This window comes from Rhamphochromis longiceps, linkage group LG10, assembly GCF_057381845.1.
Source record: "Rhamphochromis longiceps isolate RC_006_pf linkage group LG10, R_longiceps_female_GT1.1, whole genome shotgun sequence".
Classification (NCBI taxonomy): domain Eukaryota; kingdom Metazoa; phylum Chordata; class Actinopteri; order Cichliformes; family Cichlidae; genus Rhamphochromis; species Rhamphochromis longiceps.
This window is the reverse complement of record NC_140566.1, coordinates 20,790,968-20,816,190: the sequence shown is the minus strand read 5'-3', so window position 1 is coordinate 20,816,190 and position 25,223 is coordinate 20,790,968. Positions and strand designations below refer to the sequence as shown.

The following is a 25,223-nucleotide window of genomic DNA, read 5'->3' as shown; positions in this document are numbered from 1 at the left end:
TAGCTTATTTAGATTGTGTGTATGTGTGCTCTGCAGGGAGAAGATGCCATTCCACCATGTGCGGGCGGGCCTGCTCTATCCAGACAACTACCTGAGCAGCTCCCTGGCAGAGGGGAACGAAGCCTTCCAGCTAACCAGCCTCTCCACTGAGGAGCTGGGAGGTGAGTGTGCTGACAAAGGGAGCGAGAGAAGGGGGGAGTGTGTGGGGATGCAGAATGAAGTGTGAGGTACTAGCAATTAATGGTTCGCTGCCAGAACAATGCAGTTACACTGCTCCAAGTCTCCAGAGGAAAAGTTTTTCCATTTAGCCACTTTGTCTGAGCTTGACTGGATTCATTGGTTTCCAATTATAGTGCTCAGGAAATAAAATCAATTCAATGGGCTCAGAAGGAAGCAGTGTCTGACAGAATGTATATATGACCAGTTGATACTGGTATGGTAATTTAAGTTTTCAATTCAAATTCATCTTCCATGAAAATTGATGTTACGTGTTCACACCAAAGGCTTTGATGTGGCAAATAGATTCTTGGAAAGCAACGCTACACATTAATAATTTGAGCAAAAATACACCTTTTTGTAATGTTTGTGTGTGTAAATAACCAGAAAAAGACTATTTTAAGGAGGTTTATTTTTGCAGCTCTGACCAATACTTTTATCAGTTAAGATCTTAATCTACTACGAGGAATCTAGCAACATTACTAAAAAAAAAACATGGATTCAGTACAGCAAGTGTTCCCTTTAAACTGGTTCATAGACTCTTTGTAAACAAATCCCCACAGTTAGTCAGATTTATAAGGACCACGAAAGAAAAGTGATAAAACTGCAGCCATGTTATAAACACAAGAATCAACATCTAACCCACTGTGGGGCCCAAGTTTTATCTGTTTATTGCATCATGAAAACTAACTTTTTGAGCGTCTGGCTCATAAAGGTCTGATGAAGAGCTGCAATGTGCAGGCTGTTTATTTTTCTCTAGTGAATGCTGGGTTGTTTCAGCCCAAGACTTGCCTCGACTCTTGTGTTGATGCGCATGTAACCGTATAAACATTCACCACAGTAGGAAGAAAGACTTCCTAAATCAAATTCGACATCCAAAATAAACAGTAGATGTGTCCTACAGGGTTGATAACGATCAACCCTGTAGGTGCTAACTGCCAGTAGTGCTGGTAAATTAAATGGCAACTAATCTGACGTAATTATGCTTTTCTTTCCCGGCGATTACCTTGGTGAGTGAAAATTTATCTTTATTGTGCTTTAACCTGGGAAAACAAATAGGGTTTTCCTTTAAACTGGCCTTTACTGAATTTATACATCATGGGCGCACTTCACTGAGTGCCAGCTTTTCTGCAGCGATCCAAAATCGTGCTGTGCATGCAGTACATCTGGGTCCTGATTTGATGTGATTGACCAGGTGTAAAAAACAAAGACTTCTTACCCTGTGGTTGTGCTTTGATATGAAACAAACCGCTAATCCTGCCATAGACCGAGGAATGAGAGCATGAGCGTTTGTCTCTGACTCTCTGACTGTGCCTGTTTGTTTGTGCTTATACATGTGGCCCATTGTAGCTTGCTCGAATGAGCTTTAGTATGAAGTACTTTGTAGTATAAATCTTTTAATCCAGCGTCCCTTGTGCACAACTAAACTCAACCCAGTTCAATAAAACAGTTGCTTTACTGCGAGCAGAGCAGGTACAGTAAAACGTCTCATCATCATTAGTCTGGTTGGCCTCTGTCTGTGTCTTGTTAGTCAAGGGCAGCAAGAACGTGAAAGTAGTCTGGCCGTGTGTAGAGCTTTTATATAAATTGAATCTGGACTCTTAGGTTCCAGACATCCTGATGTGGTCTTATCTAGTGCCTGTCAGCTACAGCTTCGTTGTAAGCAATGGGACTGTTTGATGTGGACCAAATATCAGTGGTATATGCTGCCAGCATTTGAAAACTCCTAATCCCACTTCAGAGAGATGCTGAAGGTTCTTCTAGGATCATCTGTTACTGCAGATAGAAAGCTAGTTAATCACCCCTGTGTAGATCCCTCCTATCATTTCTCTAGTTTTAAGGCATTTCATCAATCACATCAAGAACATGTATAGTCCTGGGGGTTGACCACATAATACCGAGTCATGCACAGGCAGGGTTGGAGCCTAACACACGAACACACGCAGGCATTTCACAGTAATATATCAGGGACTAGCTCATTTGTACCCTGTTGAAAATCTACTCTTCACTGTTGAGCTGCATACAAATACATTTCACTTTGTTTTGGGAGGCCGCGCATTCACCCGCATTCCCAATCCCTCGCCTCTGTTTCTCACTTTATTTTGTTGGGGGAGGCAGTGGCATGGTGCTTGAGTCTAGTTATCAGCCGTAGGGGATATTTACAGGCTTAGGCGGGGGCTGTGACTGAACTTCAGCTCTCACGCAACTGACAGTGAAAAGACAGGCATAGGAGACAGATCTGAGGCTGACTTAATACACAAAGGAAGGAAGGAGCTGCATGTCAGGATAAGAATATTAATGACACGAGGCCTGAGAGAGACACAGAGAGATGAACTTCATGTAAAATTCATTGTTTAAGGTTTGAAAAAGGGATTAGTCTTTGGGAAATTGTGCTTTTGGTTGTGTTCCTTCTGTAAAGATTTGCAAAACGCTAGGTGAAATGGCACCCGCTCCGACCCCTGAAGCAAAAAAAGATCCGCAACGCACTGAATGCTTGCTCGCTAAAAGATATTAGATAAAGTCCTGCAAAGCTTGTCCCACCTCTGTCGTCTTTATAGCGTCGTTGAGTTCGACCCCTAACTCCAAATCAGAGCTCCCTCCTCTTCTCAGACAGCGCTAACTGATTGACAGGTAATTAGCCCCGAGATTGACCAATGTATTTTGTAAGACGGTCCTCGGAGGTTTGAGTAATTCTGCTGCATGAAAAGATAGATGCCTTGCAAGCCGTGTGTTTACTTACAATTTGAAGATAGAAGTAAGCCTTTTATGTGGGAGGAGAGAGTCGGAAATGCTCTTGGCAGTTCTTGTGGTGATTGTGCTGCGTGGAGGGATTGGGACAGTTCCCTCGGGGTTTGTAAAATACACTAAGTACACAAAGATGTAAAAGAGCAAGAACAGGGAGAGAGGGACAAAGGGAGCGAGGGCGGGAGATCACTCTCACCTTGATTTGTCTGTGGCACTTCCAGTTAATGGGGAAGCCTGTTATCAACACCAGGGAAGCACCTTTCAGCACCAGCTACAAACCTGCTAAATCCTGTTAATGATTAATTTCTTTCCCATGGATTAGTCCATCTCCCTGACACCATCTGATGACTCACAATTGCATTTTTAGTTTTTCATTTTATGAGGCTGGAGACGGTATGAACATTGTTGTTAAATCGAACCAGAGAGCGGGTTGTTTGCAATCCGATTGTTCAGTCTGACGTCACTAGCCGTGTCTGGGTCTAAACTCCGCTGCAGGTCCATATATCAAACGATCACTATGGCATTACTGAGAGTTGAAAAACTGTCTAAAGTCTTTCATCTTTAATAAAATGATCAGCGTTCTGCTCTACCAGGTGTAACAATTGAGTTTAACATCCAGGCATCCATGAAAACGGAATTTATGACATTTAACGGAGTTAGAAGTTAGCAGGGAGTTAGCTCGCTAGCTTCTATCTAAATACAATATAGCATGTCCTGACTGCGGGGTTTTGGAAACAAATTAAAACGTACAGCTCTGTTATCACTTCCAACATAAATGAAGATGGAAAACTAAACAGCAGTGACGTTTGTAAGGTTACTGAAGTTGGGCTAGCTGGTATATAATGATGTGCTACGTGACCGCTAGCGACACAGCTATGTTAGCATAATATAAACAAGCTAACTTTTTTTTCCACTCGATAAAAGTTAACGTGAGTGTTCTCGGTGGTCAGGAACAAATGTAATCGCATGGCAGGATGCTGTTAAAGGACCAAACTTCAGCCAGGAGAACAACTGAGATAATCCATCCACAATACGAGGTTAGTCATTCATATACTGCTGCATGGGCTGAGCTGTAGTTACATCCAAAGGTTTTAAAAACTGAGCTTAAATAAATAATTAGCGGTAATAAAAGCCGAGGGAGGTCAACAGGGATCACTGACTGTTTTAGGAGCTTTTTGAGATTAAATAGAAGAAAATACAAAACATTAAACATGTTAATAAAACAAAAGCCATATTAAACGCAAACTACTTTAGACCCGGAAGTAGGATTCGTCACGTCATCACTGAACAACCGGATTGCCCTCATATTTAAAACATTAAAATGTATTTTAGTTTCCCTGACAACATTTCAAATAAGTCACATGACTTTGACCTGCGATTAAAATGATTAGCATTGATTGTGGCACAGAAATTGTTGGGTTAAATTACACACACACACACACACACACACACACACACACACACACACACACATATATATATATATATATATATAGATAGATAGATATACTTTTTTTTTTTCGTTTGGACTTTGTTTTTGTCTCTATAAACTCTCAATGATCTTCTGTCCTGCCGCTTCATGTCCATCAGTTAGCAGCTAATTTGTCTGTCTGCTGTTTGGAGCTGAGCAGGTTGTGCACAAAGAGGTCAAGGAAGCCTTTTAGCTCATTCATCCAAATGACCAGTGAGCCCATGCCATACAGAACCTTCATTGTATCTTTATCCATTCATTCATTTGTCAGGAGTTCACAAGAATTACTGCTCCTTCTGCAGCATTGCCCAGAATTTAATCACACTTAAACACAATGATCACCCATATTATGCTCAAGGTCAAGGTCATATTTGTTGTTTTACGGCCAATAACCTGTGAGATGTGGTAGATTGTGAGGTGGGAAGCTACGATGCAGAAAACAGCTGCATCATGCAGCAGCATGCGAGACTGAATGCAAACAGTCACGCTTAAGGCTGGAAATTCAAAAATGTGAGCAGAAACTCTATAGAGCTGAGAGGAACTGACTGTCACTCGTTGTGACCCATTTAACGTACAAGTAGGCATTTGATCGATTGCTGATGTGAAAAATATTGATGTTCGCCACTTTTTTGTGGTTCATGGTAATCTTGTTTAATGAACAATCCGTGCAGTTCAGCTGCTAGACATTTAATCGACACCATGCTGCTTTGTTCCCAGAGACAGAAACAATTACTATTAACGCAATTGCATTTTGCGTATCAATCAAAGTAACTTAAATATGAATGAATTAATGTAAATGAATAAAACAAAACATAATTTAATATAAACACAAGAAAGAGGTTTGGGAAATGCCAATAAAGAGATTTCACTGGCTGTTTCAGTTTCCAGCTTATAACATAAATTAAGAAGTTTGCAACTTTATTCCCAACTAACCAGAAACCAACACAGTGACCTCAACAAGATAAATATTTACAGAGAGTTTTATCTATGATAAGTGTGTAGGTTTAACTTTTAAAACATGTGTCTTATCTCCTCAAACAAGATAAAGAAGCTGAGAGACTGACAGTGATGCACAGCGATGTGTTGTATGTTTGCTGCGCAGAGATCCGTGAGGCATTCCGTGTTCTGGATCGTGATGGGAATGGTTTCATCTCCAAACAGGAGCTGGGCATGGCCATGCGTTCCCTGGGTTACATGCCCAGTGAAGTGGAGTTAGCCATCATCATGCAGAGACTGGACATGGATGGTAAGATGCTACATAAGGACACACTCTTGGGTGCATGCATGGAGCAGCAAACCATGCATTTTCACATATGCAAAACACAGAGTGCAACTCTGCATGTGCGACTGTTTTACATAAAATATTTGTGTTTATATTGGAATAAAAAATGTTGTAATGTTATCCTTTTAGAGAGAAGCTTATCATTATGTTTAAATGTGTTGCATTTTTAATGAAGTGTAAATGACTTAAGTAATGCAGTCTTGCAGAACTTAATTCCTCTTTCACTTGCTTGAGGCTAAAAAGGGGTTTTAGTTTTAGTTACAGTGTCCTTCAAACTTTGAAGTGCCTAAATGGCAGCAGGTGGTCACTTATCTAAAATTAATTCACCTGGAGACAACAGAGAGAGAACCTGCCTCCTCCTTAAACTCCTGCTTTGCTTGTAAATTCTCAGAGGGCCGCAATTTCTCATCAGCAGTCCCTGAATCACAAACCAGCTAGTCAGTCTTTCGGCCGGTTCTTATCAGCCTGCTCTTGATTTCACGGCTCGCTGTAAATATCAAAGGTCAAAGCTAGAAGCTTTTTGCGTCCATGAGCAGCTTGAGAGCAGCACTGCCATTTGTTCTGCTGAGAGACAGTATCTCTTTTAAAATCCTTTACCCCTGACTGCTATCATCCCAATGTCACCGCTCATAAAGCACTGAAAGGCAAAATTATTTTAAGAATGAGAAATTTTATAAGGTGTCAGAAAACCTGCGCAGTTCTTCGGATGTATTTTATATGTATAATTAAATCAGTTCTTAAGCATTCTTGATCCTCTGATATCCGGCATTATCCTTTTCCCTCAGCTTTAGGCAAATAGTCTTAAAAAAATAAGATTATTCTATATTATGTTAATTCAAATTTCTTTTGAGAAGCTGTAGTCAGGCTTTGGAACCAAGCTGATGCTCTTTCATGTGCGCAGTATCCTATAATACAAGATAATGGTTTATTTTATGGGTCTGTAATCTCCTAGTCATTTTTGAAAAATAATTTAAAAGTGATAATAAGACATTTACTGCAAAAAATGCATAATTTTGTAATAAGTATAGGAAGATATATTTTCTTCAGAAGAATGACTTCATATACCAAAAACTTAATTTTGTATTCAACATACTGAATTGTTGGTGTGTTTATAGAACATTTTCAGGCTCTCTAGCGTTATCTGTGGGTATTGTTTGAATCATTTTTTTCTCTATTATATCTTCCAAATTACAAATAATTTTCAGGAGGGAATAAAAAAAATAATTGACACACACAACGGTGTTCTCACACAACATTACCGCACCTTGTCCAGACTACTAATGCGTCTAATATGCTCCTTACGATAACACGTAATAATCCGAACATTAGATAACAATTTTAACTGGTCATAAAATCAATATTGGCAATATACAGTGTAATAAGTCTGGGTGTTTTATGGTGTTTACAATGTGCTGCCATAGTGCGTGTATTTATTCCACGGGGCGCTGCCTGTTGACTGTTATCTATAACAACATACGGCTGCAGAATACATAATGCAAGCACACGCAAAGTTGTCTCTTTTGAATTTAAATCTGCCAAATGATCCCTGAATTGTCACAAAAATCAGTCACACAGACACACACAGGCACACACTCGTGCAGGTCCACGCATTGTATCCGAAAGGTGAATTAAGGCCGATGCTGCACGAGTGCTCGTCATGGATGAAAGCACACACCCATCTGTTGATCTATCTCCTTTGTTTCTGGAAAGAAATGAACTTTGTCATAAAATGCATTATTTAACTCTGCTTTGCCATCCTTCCTGTCTCAGTATCTGATTGTTTTTTTGTGCTGGTCTGTCTCCTTGCTCCTCTTTTTCTGTGTGTGTGTTTGTCTACCTGCAGGGGACGGCCAGGTGGATTTTGAGGAGTTCATGACGATACTGGGGCCCAAGCTGCTGTCATCTGACAACAGAGAAGGATTTCTAGGCAACACCATTGACAACATCTTCTGGCAGGTGAGAGACAAAGATTCCTCCTCCCAGCTGGTCAACAGTCTGTTGCTCATCACTCACTCTCCTCATCATTTATCAGTTCAATCCCTTATGCTTCCTCTTACTTCTTCCGCCTCACCTCTGACTATGTATTTTAACAGTCAGAACAAGTCTTACATCTTTGAGAACAGCCCTAGTTTCTCCAAGAACTCTGCAGGCAAGCATAAAACATACACACATACAAAATACACTCTCAGCCCCCCTACCTGCCTTTGCTGTTCCCTTGCATGGCTTTTTCCCCCCCTTTTTGGATCTGAGTCTTAAAGGAAAAGAGACCTGCTGAGAATTAAGTGTGTTTCTTTATGTACGTTTTTGGAGATTTTTGGGCATACATGTGTTTATCATTTAATGTGTTGCAGAGAGCATTATCATAATGAGGGGTTTGGGGATGCACTGTTCAAATTAGGCATCACAGTAAATAAAGCTCATTTGCATGTGCTTACTTTGTTTTTGAAAATTGTTGTAGACAGAAATTAGCTTCTCTCCGAGTCTTTTTTCTGTGCCTCGTAGGTAAGACATGCAACAATAATGAAAAGTGCAAAGTTTTGAGTTTGTGTACGTGCGCTTTTGATGTGTAGGGAGGAGGCTGAGTGCAAGGACGGTTGGATGAGCACAGCGACAGTGCTCAGGAAGCTGTTCAGTGCTTTCCTTGAGTCAAATGAGAGGAGAAACAGGGTGACTCATTGAAATGAAGAAGTGTGTGTGTGTGTGTGTGTGTGTGTGTGCCTTTCAGGTTACAAACACACACAGGGCCACATTTGCATTCTTCATCCTAGGTTTCAATGTTCAGTTACTTTAGACAATATAACTGGTGAAACAATGAGCCATTCACGCGCATTCACAAAACAAAGAAAATTCTTGCAAAAAACAACAACCAAAAAAAAGGCAATTTTTAAAACGAGGAATGCTGTGTGAAACAGAACACCTTTTATAAATGAGACACGCTGAATCTCTGACAAATAGATGGAGCAAGACAGACAGTGTGCAAGCCAGAGAGGCTGAAAGAGATGACAGAATAGAGAGAAGAGCTGGACAATAAGCGGGGAGTTTGTGGGGGTGGTGTGGGGGGATGCCCCACATAAAGATATCGAAGTACAAAGGAAAAGCACACAAGAAAAAAAAAGGGGGGGGGGGGGGGGGGTGACAGACGGAGTAAGAGAAACTGTGAAGGTCGCAGACAGTGTGCATCTCAAGGGTGATTTGAAATGTTCACCTCACAAAAACAAGAAGAAGAGATGGGGGAAATGACAGTAGAGTCAAGAAGCACAAGGGAGAGAATGGAGCAAAACAATGTAGGAAAAGCAAAAGGGGGGGATTTTGTGTGTGTGTTTGTGAGCCTGTTTATTTTCCACAGACCTCAGTGGGAGACGGGAAAAGAGGCAGAGCCATCATGTTGAGAGAGATGGAAGAGGTCCGCCATGATGGATACATTGTGATGGGCCATAATGACTCAGTTCAGTATGTTCGAATAATATCTGCGCTCTGAGAGATGCATGATGGTTTCACTGGGGAGAGTGGAACTGCCGTGCGTACCTGTTTATTGACTTCTGTGCAGTCGTGTGATTCTGCGTTCTTTTTGTTTGGTGTACCTCTGAAAAAACTCCTCTGGTTCACTGTTGATTTTCCACTGTAGCGTGGTGTGAGTGCGATCTCACTGAGCTTTAGATATCTGCTTTGAAAAACTCCCGAATCAAGTTACCGCATTCGCTCTGACAGCCAGTAAATTAGATTTGAGAAAGCTAGCACCCACTCTTCCATTGCAAATTAAGCTGCAGCACCTAAAGACAGTCACTTACAAACAACAGTTTTTAAACCAATATCTTAACAGTGTTTATAGCTTATGAGAAATATGTTTATGCTGAGCGAGTGGGAAGGAGGTCTGTGGGATCGCCATCGTGTTATGATTGTGGCCAGCCTTTCATTACATTTATTTGGCAGGCATGTTTTGTCCTAATGGGCTTCCACATTTTTCCAAAACATGCCAGGAGCATTTCCTGGATTCATGTTCACAGGCACAACATGCAGACAGGAGGAATCGGGCATTGAACCAACCCAACATTTAATGGCCAGCCTGCTCAACCACCTAAGCTACTCCTGCCACCAAAGCATGTTTAACCTCATTTGCAGAAACCATGTATAGTGTGATGTTACAGTGATGACAGGACCCAAACACTGGCCACCAGAGTAGAAAGTGTGGCAGGATGAATGTTATCCCTCGGTCCAACCCACTTTTAGCCTGGCCCATTAGGGGGCGCTGGTATAAATAGTGGCCATTTGAGTGTCTCTGCATTGCTTGCCTGTGATCTCCTTTTTGGTCACCTGACTTCCTCGGTGTGGTAGAGATCGTTTGTGGGTTACTCCTCTAAAGTCTCCATCGCGGCTGGTCGTAGCTATAGAAGCCTCCTCTGAGCTATTCTGCTTACATTCTATGACCCGGCTTACTTGGAAGTGTGGACCTTAGTTTTGCGCCAAGCTACGCGAACTGAAGTGCTGCTGTTTTGCCTTGCTGTGCTTTTACCGTCTGTTCCCGTTGTGAGAATTCTTTCCCTGCTGCTGTCGGCTTTTACAGTGGACGTCGGCGTGGACAACGGCCATATGCATGCCGGTTATCGGAGTCAGCTGGCGTGCATATTGATCGACTGTTAACTTTTCGTCGTGTGGACGGCAAGTTGGAGCAGTACGGCGATTCCGTTTGCTCCAGATTTTAGAGTTTTATCCAGATTGTATGTTGTTTTATTGCTTTTGATTTGTAGTTTGGATTTTTGTTACACCACTGGTGGGAGGCCCTTTTTCTAGCTGTAGATCACCAGTGTGGTCTTGCAGTTGGGTTATCCCCCGGTGCTACACATTAGTTTGTTGTAATATATTAAAAATTTTTTTGTTTCTTTTATTCAGATGCGGAGTGCCGACGTGGAGGAGACTAGGGTGCCTTGGTGGTGGGATCCCTTGAGTGTACACACCCGCCTTGTTTAGTTTATTAGTGTGATAGTGTGTTGCACCTGTGTGTTGGTGTGTTTTCTTTCTTTAGTTTGTGTGTGGCATCCCTGCCCCTCCACTGGTAAGCCTCAGCTCTGAATACCCTTTTAAGCATATTTGTATTTGAATATTTATGATTGTGTTTTTATATGGTGTTTTAAATAATTATTAATAAATTGTCAATTTGTTTATTATTGAACCTCGTCTCTGGATTGAGTATAGCGAACCTAAGTGCCTTTTTGGTGATTTAGTGTCATTTCCAGTATTCTCTGGGTGAAATTCCCAGGGTGGCGTTGTCGTTCTTTAAAACTGAAGAGTATTTACGTTATATCCCAACCTCGTCTCGCCACAAAAGCCCAAACCTGTAATGAGGCATGCAAGGTTTATGAGCCAGTGGGGCAACCAGAGTAGGCAGGGAGCAGGGAAAAGAGACAAAAATATCACAGATATAGTTTATAAAAAGAAGATTAAGTAGGAAAGAAAAGGTAATCGAGAGCACAGAAAGGATTAGATTATTCATTAGAGGTAAAGGGTTAAATGAAACAAAACGATTTTTAAGTGACTTATTTTAAAACATCATGTTTTATTAAAAATAAAAAAACAACATCTCAAATTGTGTATTGCTATACTTCTTGCTATACATGTAGTTGTAACTTCACTGTGAATTATAGCTGATGAGCCCAACAGCTTTCAGAAAGCAGCATCGTATGTCATCAAAATCTGTCAGCAGATTCTTTCCAGGCATTGCAGGTAAAATGTGCTGTAGCCTTGTTTTTGTTTTCACTGTGGAAAAAGTATATGTGCAAATGTTTGCAACAATTGTCAAATTGTTGTGTTTGGTACTGAAGTCAAATGTTGCTGTTGTTGTTTTTCATTCAAGTTGTACAAAAATAATTAGGTAGTGTGTATCGCAGCTGACATACAGAATAATATGTGTAATAATAAGTGTTACTTAACACTCCTGCAAATCTTCAAGAGACTGAACTTGGTTCTACTTTGCTGTAGTAAAATCTACACTTCAGCAGGGCAAACTTCAGAGCTGTGTAGATATCCGTAAGTTGTGTTTGTAGTAGAGATGGCACGATACCACTTTTTTATGTCCGATACCAATATCATAAATTTGGATATCTGCCGATACCGATATGAATCCGATATAGTGTTTTTTAATCAATAAAACTGTTGTTTTTTTTATCTTGCTGCATTTTGTATAAGTTCATACTGAAGTTTATTTATTTATTTATTTATTTATTTTTCTTCTTTTTTTTTTTCTTTTTTTTTCAGGAAGTAATGTTTGACACAGCAGGAGTCCTGCCTTTCAGATGATCAAAGTCATACTCAAGTTTAAAAAAACAACAAGACTAAAGGTATTCTGTTATACCTGTATGCAAAAAAAAATTTTCATAGTTCAGCAATACTGATCAATCTAATAAACTTAAACCTACTCCATCCTCCCTATTCTGGTATTTTAAAGAGTACTTAGCGTAAATATTAAGCAACCTAACTAATCCGGTCGTTAAGTGATGACATGACGAATCCTACTTCCGGGCCTAAAGTAGTCTGTGTTTAATATGGCTTTTGTTTTATTAACATGTTTAATGTTTTGTATTTTCTTCTATTTGATCTCAAAAAGCTCCTAAAACAGTCAGTGATCACTGTTGACCTCCCTCGGCTTTTATTACCGCTAATCATTTATTTAAGCTCAGTTTTTAAAACCCTAGGATGTAACTACAGCCCAGCCCATGCAGCATATATGAATGACTAACTATCTCAGTTGTTCTCCTGGCTGAAGTTTGGTCCTTTTACAGCATCCTGCCATGCGATTACATTTGTTCCTGACCACCGAGAAGACTCACGTTAACTTTTATCGAGTGGAAAAAAAAGTTAGCTTGTTTATATTAAGCTAACATAGCTGTGTCGCTAGCGGTCACGTAGCACATCATTATATACCAGCTAGCCAAACTTCAGTAACCTTACAAACGTCACTGCTGTTTAGTTTTCCGTCTTCATTTATGTTGGAAGTGATAACAGAGCTGTACGTTTTAATTTGTTTCCAAAACCCCGCAGTCAGGACATGCTATATTGTATTTAGATAGAAGCTAGCGAGCTAACTTCCTGCTAACTTCTAACTCCGTTAAATGTCATAAATTCCGTTTTCATGGATGCCTGGATGTTAAACTCAATTGTTACACCTGGTAGAGCAGAACGCTGATCATTTCATTAAAGATGAAAGACTTTAGACAGTTTTTCAACTCTCAGTAATGCCATAGTGATCGTTTGATATATGGACCTGCAGCGGAGTTTAGGCCCAGACACGGCTAGTGACGTCAGACTTAACGACCGGATAGGGTTCCAACTCCCAGCAACAAAAAAGCAAAAACAAAATAGGGAACTACCCCTCACGCTGCACCTCATGATACTTAATCGACGTAATCAACCTTAATTTGATGCAGTGTGAAAAGAAAATGCACAGAAATCAATTATTTTTCAAGAATAATTAAATAGATTCAACATCTTTCTTTAACAGAATTGCAGACTGCACAGATGGTACCTTCCCAAAGGAAAAGCTTACTGGGGTATATATTAGACTTAATAGTTACTATATACAGTAATGGACTTCTATTCATTTTACATCAAATTAAAACTTTGGGTGTCAGATAATTATTTAATAAAAGCTAGACATTTTAAATGAGAATAAGAAAGAAAAGTATGTCTTTGTGCCCCCTTTTCCCTGTTAATGCCCTATCGGCCCCCTTGGCTAAACTTTGCTAGATCCGCCCCTGCACAGTTACCAGCCGTCAGCTACGTAGAAAAGGATCCTGGTGTACAAAGTAATATTAAATAAATTCTAACAACAGCTTAAGCTTAAACGTGCTGCTGTTGTTCAGTTGCTGGTTTCCTCTTTCTGGTGTGAAGTGGGCCAAAAACAAACAAGAGAGATGGACTCCTGACAGAAAAGCCGATCAGCTGATCATTGATCAGTTTCATGACTGAAGTAGCAGCAGGAGAGGGAGGGAGAGAGAAGAGGCAGTCGCTCCATATATCGGTTGTTAAGCTTAACGCGGAAATGCTTTATAAACATTCAGAGACGAACTTACGCACTTGCTTTACTTCTCTCTGGGATAACTTCCTTGGAGATGAAATGCCAGATGGCCGCTCTATCACGTGATGCACACTGCTCCGACGTGCTACGGTTATGAGCCGAGTTACGCCATGTTGCAAGTTTTGTGAGGTTTTTTGATATTTAATGGATCGGATTACATTTTTTATTTCCCTCCGATATCCGATCCAGTAATTGACGTCAGTATTGGACCAATACCGATACGTAATATCGGATCGGTACATCTCTAGTTTGGAGTATGTGAGTATCTAGCTAGCTCTACAGAAGAGGAGCAAGTATAAAGGGAGCAACATTTTTTAAGTGGCAGGCAATTTCAAATGCAACATTTCAAATGCAGCTCAAGAAATATCAGCAAATATACAGACTGTTTGTGCGCAGTTTGTCACTCACCGTGTCTGTAGCTACTCTGTTTCCCAGCCAGAGAAAAAAGTTCTCTCAGAGATGGAGAAAGATGTAAGAAAGACAGGGCAGGACAGGAAGAAGAGAGGTTAGATATAAAGGTAATGTAGTGAAGTAGATTTTTACGTGATGTCCGCAAATGCAGCACTAACATCCACACCTTCCCAGCTGCTAATTAGAGGCCCTATAAGAAACAGCTGCGCTTCACTACCACATGGAGGTATTTGGCAGTCTTTTCCCATCCAAGGTAGCTGAGACCGTTAGGCAGCTAAGCACTGCAGGTCTGCTCATGAAAGCTGTTCATTTTAGTATCGCCCTTTAGAAAGTGGATTGTGCCATACTGCTGCGGTCTTGTTCGGTTTTATTCTGTCTTGTTGTGGCCTGTTATCTTACAAACGTTTATGGACTGGCCTCGACTGAGTCCTGGTTTTATGATCTTTTACTCAGAATTATTTTCTGTATTTTAAATCTTGCTTTTATAAAGTACTGTAACTTAGGGTGTATTTGTTTTATCTTTTACTAATTTGTTTAAGGTTTTATGCTGTGTCTTTAGTGGCGGTGTGGTCGCTTGTTGAGGGGCTAGGCACGATGTGGAATCCCCTCCCCGATGCATAAGAGTGTACACACCGAGCATAGGTAGATTGCACCATTTAGATTTCAGTGTGAGTGACAGTGAGGTTTGCAGTGGAACTACACGGGTGAGTAATTGGTGGCACCCTGGAGCACTCCTCTCTGTAGGTTCGATTCAGGAGGCACCTGAATAGTCACCCATCTACAATGTAGGCAGAAAATATAACTATTTCCCTGCCTGTGTCTTACATAAGAGATTCCAGCTAAGTACATTCAATAGATTTAGATTGGCATGACATTTCATTCTCATGTGCTGGTATTATTTTGTTTGTTTGTTTTTGTTTTAAACACAAGTGTCTGTGCTTCTACTTCAGTAAAGAAAGTGTGTACTTTAGCCACCTCTGGAGTCAGTGCCATTTAAAATACAAGAGATGAATTTTTACAGGGACTGCACTCAGAGGTTTAATTCATTCAAGTCATGTAATGTGTCAAAGAGATGATTAATCTGTGTCAAATATTCATTAAAAATATTAACTGATATTTAAGTCAGGGTTCTAAATTTCTATCATCAACTTGTTAAGTTTTCATCTTTTTTAAGCGTAGCCAGCTGTGAGTTATTTTATCAATGAAAACTGAAACCCAAAGGAAAGACTGTCTGCATCTACAGCTGTTAAAAACACACCACAGTGTTCATTCTAATAAGCAAAGATTAGTGCGTTTTAAAAAATGTTGTGTCCCTGCTTCCCCATATTTTAAAGTGCAGTGAGATTAAGTGGATTACTTTAACACGTGTTTGAAAAGTGACCAGTATGGTGCCTAGTGAGTTTCAGCAACTTTCAATTGAGAATTTTCCTATTTTCAGTTTTATTCCCTCACATACATCTGCAATTGATTTCTGTTCCCGTGGCTCTTGTTTATCTATTATTCATTTCTGGTTGACTGTAGCTTCTGCCTTTTTTAAGTCAATTTTGCACTGCCACATGCAGTCAAACCAAAAACTTTACTTGAACTTGAAGATGACGCCTAACTGTGACAGCACTGCTGCAAGACAGAAGAACTAGGTGGTGAGGGGGAAGTGTACAGAATAAAAGAAACATTGCTTTCGGGATGTCGCTCTGGGTGACTTTTTAGAGAAAGGGTCAGAAGACGAAGCAGGTGGACGAATGACGAAACAAGCCTGTGTTGTTCGAGGACAGGAGGATTAGTAAGGAAGGACGGCGTGTAAGCACCTGTTCCTCTGATTGATGTGTCCTGGCTCCTTCGATATGTCACCGGTCACTGCTCGCGATCCCCTGCTGCTTCTCTGTCAACCATTCACTCACATACAAACACACATTTCTATATAGAGAGACACACAAATGACATATTTGAGCTCAGTCAGTGAAAGACAAAATGCTCTGACAGGAAAACTCTTGGTCTTCATTGTGTGTGTGTGTTTGGGGAGGGGGGATGTCAGAGACCTGGCAGGAGGAGAAATCACTCTGCTGCTTAGTAACAAGTACCACTGTGGATTTCACCCAGTCGATAGACAGTCAGGAACATTGTACATTCTCCATGCTCCTGCCTCACCTGTCATGTCGTCTGTCCTGCGGCTGCAGTCCGAAGAGGTTTTCCTCCATTTCCTTGTATCTATTCAATTTAGAGACAGCTATGGCAAGAAAGATAGCAGAAGTCAGTCAGCTCATGCCCTCCAACTGCTGCTACCAAACCCTATTTATTTGCCCTGGAGCACCAGACAAGGCAGCATTATTCAGTTAAAAGTCTAAACAGGTTTTTTTATGCTAATTGCAAATTTAACAGAAGTCAAGACAATTTATTTTCATAGACCAATATCACAAATTTGCCTGAAGGTACTTTACATTGCAGTCAGCTCCCTCTGTGAGTTTCATTGAAGTAAGAAAAAAAAATTCCCAACATGGAAAGAAATGAGAGAAAAATCAAGAAAAGCATGTGAAGATGGATCCCTGTTCCACTGCCAGCTTTTTGGGTGGTAGAGTGACAGTTTTATTTAAGCCAGGAATTATGATTTGTTGTTGCAGTTTGTTTTTCAGCTCTGGCTAAGATGATTACAACTCATACCCCTGCACTGAATCTTGTTTGTTGTGTCTTACAGCCCCTCTATCTTTACCCACTCCTGTCACTTTTGTCCTTTTGAAAATAAAAGTTGCTTTAGTTTCATGTTTGCCAAATTGTGAATAATCTCCTATGGGTTGTTTTACCTTAGCTAACCAAATAAAAGCATCTGCATGCGTGGGTGTTGAATTGTGTGTGTGTGTGTGTGTGTGTGTGTGTGTGTGTGTGTGTGTGTGTGTGTGTGAGAGAGAGAGAGAGAAAGCGAGAGAGAGGGAGAAGAGGATGAGATAGAAACCCAGAGAGGGTGTCTGTCTGTGCAGTTTTGTGTCTGCAGTTATTTACTGCAGTGTCTCAAGTTTGCTTTCATTTGTGTGGGTTTGTGTGCGAGTATGCATCCAAATGCATGTTTCCATAATTAAAGCATAAATCCCCAGGAAAGGCAAGACGAACAGTTAGATTGGAATCAATACACATTTGCAGAGCACAGAGAAGTGGACGTGCAAAATACATAAAGACCTGACACAAGTCCTTGTTATCATGTGTATCCATGCCTGTTCAAGGACATTTCTATTAATGGGTCAATATATCAGTTATGATTCACTTTTTTCTTTTCTTGCAGTCTTGAGATCTGTTATAAATCAGAAATTCCCCAAATTAGCTAATAATTTGGGGATTTTTATGTGTAAGATTTTTTTTTTCTTTATGATACCAAAAGGAATTCATTTTATGACACAGAATTTTGTTCCTTCTCAAAACAATTTTCAAATGTTCAGTGTAATCAAAGCACTAGCATTTAGGAACCTAGATAAAATACAAAACATGAGCACAACGCTTAAATGCACAAAATAGAAACAGAAGCTTAAACAATCTTCATATTTGCAAATCATCTGAGATGTTCTTGCCCCTCCTCTATCCACTGCTGGCATCGATCCTGATTTTGGGCCCAGTAATTTTGTGATGCCATGCTGGTGCCGGCTTTTTGGCACCGTCTTTAGTCAGTGGAAATGTGTGGAACTGGTTTTAGATTGGACACTGGGAATGCATCCGTGGAAAAGAGAGGCCTGACATCAGCGGCTTCAGTAGTGGCCATGGCGGGGGAAAAAACTACAAAAATCAAACTTCTTCTTCCTGTTATGTTTAGTTCTCAAATCCGTTCTCGGACCACTACTGAGCATCATGATGTTAAGGGAGAAAAAACTTCCAAAGAGAAATGCTGAAGAACATGACACACGATACAAAGGCAATTAGGCAGAGGAGAGGCTACTAAACGCATAAATGAAGGACAATTAGACACAGGTGACAGACAGTAGGGCAGGACAGGCAATGAAAGGAAGTGTAAGTATGACAAAATACAACAGGACACAGAAAAAAATAATAACAAAGACAAAGAATGATCTCAGAGTCAGGACAAGACTCACTAATACATCTCGAAGATGATGCTATAAATCAATTATTTTCTGACACAGAGTTTAAAAAAAAAGCTTAATACCACTCTCATACAGTATCTGTCCAAATATGCTGTCACAGCTGTATTCACTAATGTCTGGAAATGGGAAAACCTTTATTCTGACTCTGTAATTTGTGAGCTAAACAAGCCTATATTTGGCAAAGGACTGTTCCCCCTTTGTTCCATATCACTGTGCGAACTATGTACTGGCTTTAGCATCATATTTAATGGACAGAGACGAGACTGCACATTGAAATTCCAGAAAGAAAGCAAATCAGTTTGTTTGTTTTTTCCCCAAAATGTGAAACTTGTCGATTAAACAAGAAATGGGCCTCAACTTCAAGCCTGACCAGGCAGGTGATGTAAGGATTAACCAAAAATTTGTAAGTCCCAAAGACATGTTTAGGTTTCACGCAAGGTCATTGATAGGTTTGCAGCGTAAACCTATTCGCTGGAACGTTCAAGACAATTCTACTACACAGCAAAAGCAAGACACGAGTAGGCAAAGTTCTTTATGTTTCTCCTGCACGGGAGAGAACTGGACAAACGCCGTTCCTTCGCTTGACCCCAGTTGCTCTCGTCCACTCCCCCGTAACGCTGCTCTTTTATTGAGGTTACATGAATATACATAGGTTCATTAACATATGACGTCTACATACACACAAAGCATATAAGCATATATGAGTAGATATTTCTAAGCATAAATGACAATCAACAATACAAATCTAACAGTCATGCTTCTAAAATCATTTATAAGCCCTCCCTCCCCTTTTCATTCAACATCTGTGGTTTTCCCTAAAGTCATTAGTCATAAAGCACACTCGTTTTAGTATTTTAGCGTATAGTGAGCAAGTCAGTAAAGCAAGAGCAGGATTATCTTCTCGTTAAAATGAGCATGGTAAATGGTAAATGGCCTGTATTTATATAGCGCTTTACATATCCAGTCATCCACCCATTCACGCACACATTCACACACTGGTGATGGCAAGCTACATTGTAGCCACAGCCACCCTGGGGCGCACTGACAGAGGCGAGGCTGCCGGACACTGGCGCCACCGGGCCCTCTGACCACCACCAGTAGGCAACGGGTGAAGTGTCTTGCCCAAGGACACAACAACCGAGACTGTCCAAGCCGGGGCTCGAACCGGCAACCTTCCGATTACAAGGCGAACGCCCAACTCTTGAGCCACGATCGCCCCATCTCTTCTTCACAAACGCAGCTCTTTTACTTTTTTACCACCATTGTCTGCCAGTTCTGTTTTCTCCATCTGTCTCCCACTACTTCACACATCTCCCTTTTCTTTGACCTCATCGTGCTTTCCTGTTTTCTTATCTCTGTGTCTCTCTCTTCCTTTCTCCATCAAACCCTTCTTTTCTTCGTCTTCGCCATGCCTGCCTCTCTGTGTCCATCTGCCGTGCTAAACCAAGCGACTGATTGTATTTCAGGCAGTCAGTGAGGTAAATAATCTAGGCCTGCATGCTGGGCTTGAGGGATATGTCCATGAGTATCCCTGGATTGAGCCCCTGGGTGGTTGGGGGGTAGAATAGATGTTGGACAGAGGCAAAGATTCAGACTTCAAGTCATGGATATTTGATACCCTTATTAATAATATGAAACAATTACACAAAACGACCACCTACATTGAAGCCAACATGCCAGTTTCTCCGCCTATACATGTGAACAGGAAAAACAGGATCATATCATGACTCATGCACCAAAAATAGCTCCAGTTTTCTTTACATTACAACTGACACAGTTCCTACCTACATACTGTATCCCTGCGTTACACTGTTGACTAATTAAAAATATATTTATATATAGCGTCATTTCCTACACCTCATTCTTCTATATTTATCTGCCCTCATGAAGTCGGCCTGTGTTTGACTGTGTATCTGCATTGATTGCTGTGTGCCCCTGCAGTTCGACATGCAGCAGCTGTCTCTGGATGAGCTGAAGCAGGTGCTGTTCCACGCCTTCCGGGACCACCTGACAATGAAGGACATAGAGAACATTATCATCACCGAGGAGGAAAGCCTCAATGAAACCTCAGGGAACTGCCCTGAGTATGAGGGAGGTGAGGAAGCAGTTCTCGTGGAAACTTTGTTGGTATAAAAAGGTGTTTTGGGCAGTAAACAGTAATCTCTTAATGATTCAAATAACAACATGCACTATGCTTATTCGAACTGATTAAACAATCCAAAGTACACATATTTGTTTTTTTGCCAAGAGCCTGGTGAGTAGATCAATATCGCTTTTATTACTGTGTGCTATGAAGCTACAGCCAAGAGGCAATTAGACAAGAAGCAGGGGGAAACCAGTTTCTTTCTCTCTCCACATCTCTGGATTATCCCTGGTGGCTGTTTATGAGAGATAATCAACCAATCAGAGCTCAGGAGGATGGAAATTAGGGCATCATCTTCCTGCATTGCTAACTAGCCATATTCATTAAAAATGGAAAGAGAAAAACATGGTCAGCATGTATAAGATCAGGACATCTGTACAAGTTGCTGTGAGCTAACTTAATGCAAACTCTGACTTGTTTCTTCAGTGACTGTGGAAAAATCTTCACCAAAATGCCTGTAACAAGACAGATAAGGCAGCTGCTACTTATTGTTTTGGACAAAACTAAATCATACCTCTGGCCAACTTGACCACAGTTAAATGGATGAGTAAACGGAGTAAAAAAGAAATGCAATTTCACTTTGGCAGCTAACCTGGTTGTCTGCAAAGAATAATACCCAAAAAGCCTCTAACACTCACAGTTTGGTGTGTTTTGTTTTGGGGGGTTTTCTGTCTTTTATCAGTACACAAAATGAAGCGGTTAAGCTGCAGAACACTGTGTGTTGACTTCCTCAAGTCTGCTTGGCAAACTCAGTGAAACGTCTCAAGCAAATAATTAAAGCACACGATAACACTCATAACTATTTGCCATGACACCACAAATAGCTGTATTTACGGTTTAGGTGTGGAGTTTTGTAGAGTGCCAGGCTAGCTCTCTGATTCCAGACTTTTTCGCTATGGTGAGCTTTATGCCTTCATACTTGAGGCACAGGCACGAGTCGTCTGATCTCAGCAGTGTGTAAGAAAATAAGCAACACTCCAAACATTATACTAGCCATTTACCATCAGCAAAGGATTATTGCAGTGATCAGTTCTCTTACAGGAGCCCTCGTGCACACTTTACCTGCACAGAGTCATTGATTTTGTTTTTCTGCTTGTCTAGTCAGACATGATCTTGACAGCTGCCCTGGTTTCATTTTGACTATGTCTAGAGAGAGCCACTGATGCAAGTGTGTGCTGTCAGCCAGCTTATCATTGTCTACAAACTAAACCAAGGACTGAATCATGGACTGTATGTGAGCTTTTGGCTGATGTGGAAGTGCTTAAGCCAAAAGAAGGTTAACTCCTCTGACTGCAAAGACAGGTTTGACTGTACAGATAGCCGACAGCAACAAGTAAAATTCTAAAACCTTTGCTTTAAATACAGTCTTTTGACTGAATCAAAACAACTTCAACAAATGAGTGAATGTGCTATGGGACTTGACTGGGAGTCATGATGTGCCAGAGCAAACCAGCTGCTCACGAGAAATAAAGTTAAGAGAAATGAAAAGTCTGAGGAAAGGAGAAAACTTAGTGCTACTGGAACAAAGTGGAAACTACATAGCACTGTGCTATGGGTGAATCCTCAGGCTCGCAGAAGCAACCTTTTAAGTGTTGTTTAGCAAAACTTTGAGGTGAAATCCTTCATTTTCTAATCTGTTGCTATATCCATCACAGAAGTTTCACCTGTAAAGTGTTGATCATGTCAAAAAGACTATGAAAAATCAAGACTGCTGAAGTAATATTTAGATGATAAAATCTAAACATCCTGCAGTCATAAATTAATGTCTGTAAGTTTTTGAAGCCAGGAGTAAGACAGATTGAAGATTGACGCCCTGCTAAATGTTTGACTGAACAGCTGAAAGACAGGCAATATTTTTCCAGCCTATGAACAACTTATGTCGCTGTAGGGAGAATAGGGAAATGAAAGCCTAAACCTGACCCTGCAGAGCCCAAAATTGCCTGTCTGCTGTGAAACATCCACTGAGTAAGACTAAGACAAAGGTAAAGAAAGATCAAACACATTGAAAAACTTAGAAAGCCTTAATGAATCCACTGGGACTCAGTCTTGGGGAGACCTTAAAAAGAGACAGCTGGAGGGAAATGGTGAAACTAAGCAGAGAAGGGACAGAAGATAAGAGGCTAAAGAGGATCAGGGAACTGCTGGCTTGGCACTCTCTTTCACGAAGTTTTTGGTGTTGAGGGAAGGCTGTATCGTGGAGTTAGGGAGAGCAAAATGGAAAGTATAAAAATGTTGAGAGTGGGAAAATAGGCAGGGGGAGGATGTAGAAGACATGAAGAGGTATAGACATCACTTCTAAAGGACAGCTGTACACCTCTCCACATTTAACCCTCTTCCCATATACTCAGCTTCCCTCTTTCATGGCTGCTTCGTTCCCATCTGCGTCCTGTCCAGTGGGACCCCAGTGCCTTTCACAGTTCCTCTTAGATCCCCAAGTCTGAGCGCTGACTTGATTTATTGATGCAGTGTGTGATACTAACAACCTGAGACAAGCAGGCTGACAGCAAGGAAACTTTTGGTTGTTACTCCTGCTTCAAGGCCTGTTGGAGGACACATCTGTCTCTGCTCATCTTTTTCTCTCAGTCTCCAAAGATAATGTCTTTAAGGAGGAAAGCAGGGGCCTGTCATCCCAAACACCCCAAGCAGAACAAAAGTTCCACCTTGCGCCTCTTGTCTTTGTTTTTGCTTTGCAGCTTTGCGTGCGTTGTAACCAGTTTTTGCCTCTGATGAATTGATTGTCTTTACACTGGAGACGCTTCAACTCGACGATCTGGGTCACCGAGATAAGCTGCAAAACATGGCAACCAGAAATGTTAGCTGCTACTTCACCTGCATTTGTTTGAGTCAAAGAACCAACATGTCTCCCGAGGAACAGGTTAAAATGGTAAAAGCTGAATTCTTCATGAAGACCATTAGACACTTGGAGAGAAAATGCCCGTTACCTTTATTGTTCCGCAGACTTCATTTTCTAAACCTTCACACATTCTTTCTTGAATGCCGTGTTAAAACAGTCTCAACTCAAAGGTCCATTTAGTTGCATTTTGAAGCTTTTGGTAATATGTTGGAGTTTTCACTCAGCTAGTGGAAGTCACTTAGATTTGACATGAGCTTTGATTATATGATCATGGAGGTTGCATATGGGTGGGAGACTGTATCCCCTAAAACTGCCTCACTGAGATTGTGAGAACATCCACTGACTTCTTTTTTAATGCTGCACACCAAGACGCGGTTGTATAGCCATTATAAATCACCAGATCAGCATGTAACAAGGCCTGCCTCCATATAAAGCCAATTAACTGTTTTGTTTTTTCTTTTTAAAGACACAATCAACTGTGAGAGCAGCAGAAAACCAAGGGGGCTATCTATTACCTGTTTCATACCATGATGCAACATTTTGAGAAAATACTGTGCTTGTTTTTCTTGTGAGATATCTCTTGCACCTGTGATCTAAGTATAGTGTGAAGCTAGCTCCGGCAAGTGGTTAGCTTAGCATATATGCTAACACAAAAGAAAGACCTTCCAAGAAATTGTCCGATCAATTTTACCTACAAGCAACCATAAAACTCACCAGGTGTTATTTTTGGCCACCTGTGTTGACTTCGAGTATCTGCTGCTTGCGAATGTTAGAAGGTTATTCACGGGTACAAATTTTAAAGCATGGCAGAGCATTAGAGATGCTGTAGTTTCACCTGACTTTTAGGGTGAGTTAAGCTGACTGCCTCTTAGCTCTGACTCCACACCTAATTCCTAACATAAAAGTGATATTGATCTTCTGGTTTAACTCCCTGCAAGGGAGCTCTTTTCCCGAAATGTCAAGCAAACACCTTACATGACAGAAGGACCCAAATAGAGGCAACCAGGGCCAGGATAAAATCCAAACCTCAAATATTTTGCCAAGTTGAGGTCATATACAGATGGCCACTTGGCATAGCAAAGAATGCAGAAGATGTAATGGGAGAAAAAAAGAGGAACAGACAGACAACCCATGTAGTAAATCAAAGAAATGAGGAGAATACCACACAGAAGGAAGTAAATTGTTTGATAACTTGACGACTGAGCGGAACGAGACAATCTGGGAGCTTATTACTGGAGAGCTAGGGATATGTACACTGGGGAGATGGATTAGATTAGTAACAGGTGGTGCACAAAATTGGTGGGAAAAACACGGGGAGAAAGTAAAACAAACCACAGTGCATGAAAGTGAGTGACTTCTAACTAAAACAGGAAGTCACAAAGACTATTCATTTGAACGTCCAGTTTCTATTTCTTTGTTTTCAAACTGAATGCAGTAGCAACTGAATTTACCATGACAAAAAATAAGATGTACAAAAAAAAAAAAGACAAATTATAATAATCTCTTCATTTCTCTTCTTTTTTCACTTCTCTCAGTTCATCCCAAGAAGAAGAATAGGCAAACGTGTGTCAGGAAAAGCCTGATCTGCGCCTTTGCTATGGCTTTCATCATCAGTGTCATGCTTATCGCAGCCAATCAGATGCTGCGGAACGGCATGGAGTAACCAATTGCACTGTGAGCATGGGGAGTGGACAGAACAGCCATGACCTCACATCTTGTCTTTGCAGCCAAAGCTGGACCACAACCCAAGCACTTCTCTAAACAATCAGTTGAGTTTTGTTTTTTTGTTTTTTTAAGTTTTATTTGAACTGAACTTACAAAGGCAGACAATGAGTAAAATAAGTAAAATGAAAGGAGTTGTATTGACGATGTCACCACATAGAGTCACTGGATTTACTGATCGTAAGGAACCTGAACTGCAAAAGAATTCTGTTTTTATATAAAACACTGAAATTAA

General features: G+C 40.8%; 1 protein-coding gene and 1 long non-coding RNA gene across 2 annotated transcripts; both read left to right on the top strand.

Moving 5' to 3' along the window:
• The first annotated feature begins 43 nt into the window (after positions 1-43).
• caln2 (calneuron 2) lies at positions 44-24,929 on the top strand. Its single transcript, XM_085420840.1, has 5 exons — positions 44-161; positions 5,535-5,678; positions 7,558-7,670; positions 20,211-20,364; positions 24,802-24,929. Exons 1-5 carry the CDS (start codon positions 44-46, stop codon positions 24,927-24,929), a joined length of 657 nt encoding a protein of 218 aa, XP_085276966.1.
• Positions 9,920-10,764, top strand: LOC146660807 (uncharacterized). The gene is made up of 2 exons (XR_014913461.1): positions 9,920-10,429; positions 10,602-10,764. It is a non-coding gene; the product is annotated as an uncharacterized LOC146660807 (long non-coding RNA).
• Positions 24,930-25,223: the final 294 nt, after the last annotated feature.

Excerpts from the sequence above, each read along its gene's own strand:
- caln2 (XM_085420840.1), top strand. The coding sequence starts at position 44 with ATGCCATTCCACCATGTGCGGGCGGGCCTGCTCTATCCAGACAACTAC. Across the intron at positions 7,671-20,210 it reads TTGACAACATCTTCTGGCAG|TTCGACATGCAGCAGCTGTC; the intron begins GTGAGAGACAAA and ends GTGCCCCTGCAG. Across the intron at positions 20,365-24,801 it reads CTGCCCTGAGTATGAGGGAG|TTCATCCCAAGAAGAAGAAT; the intron begins GTGAGGAAGCAG and ends CACTTCTCTCAG.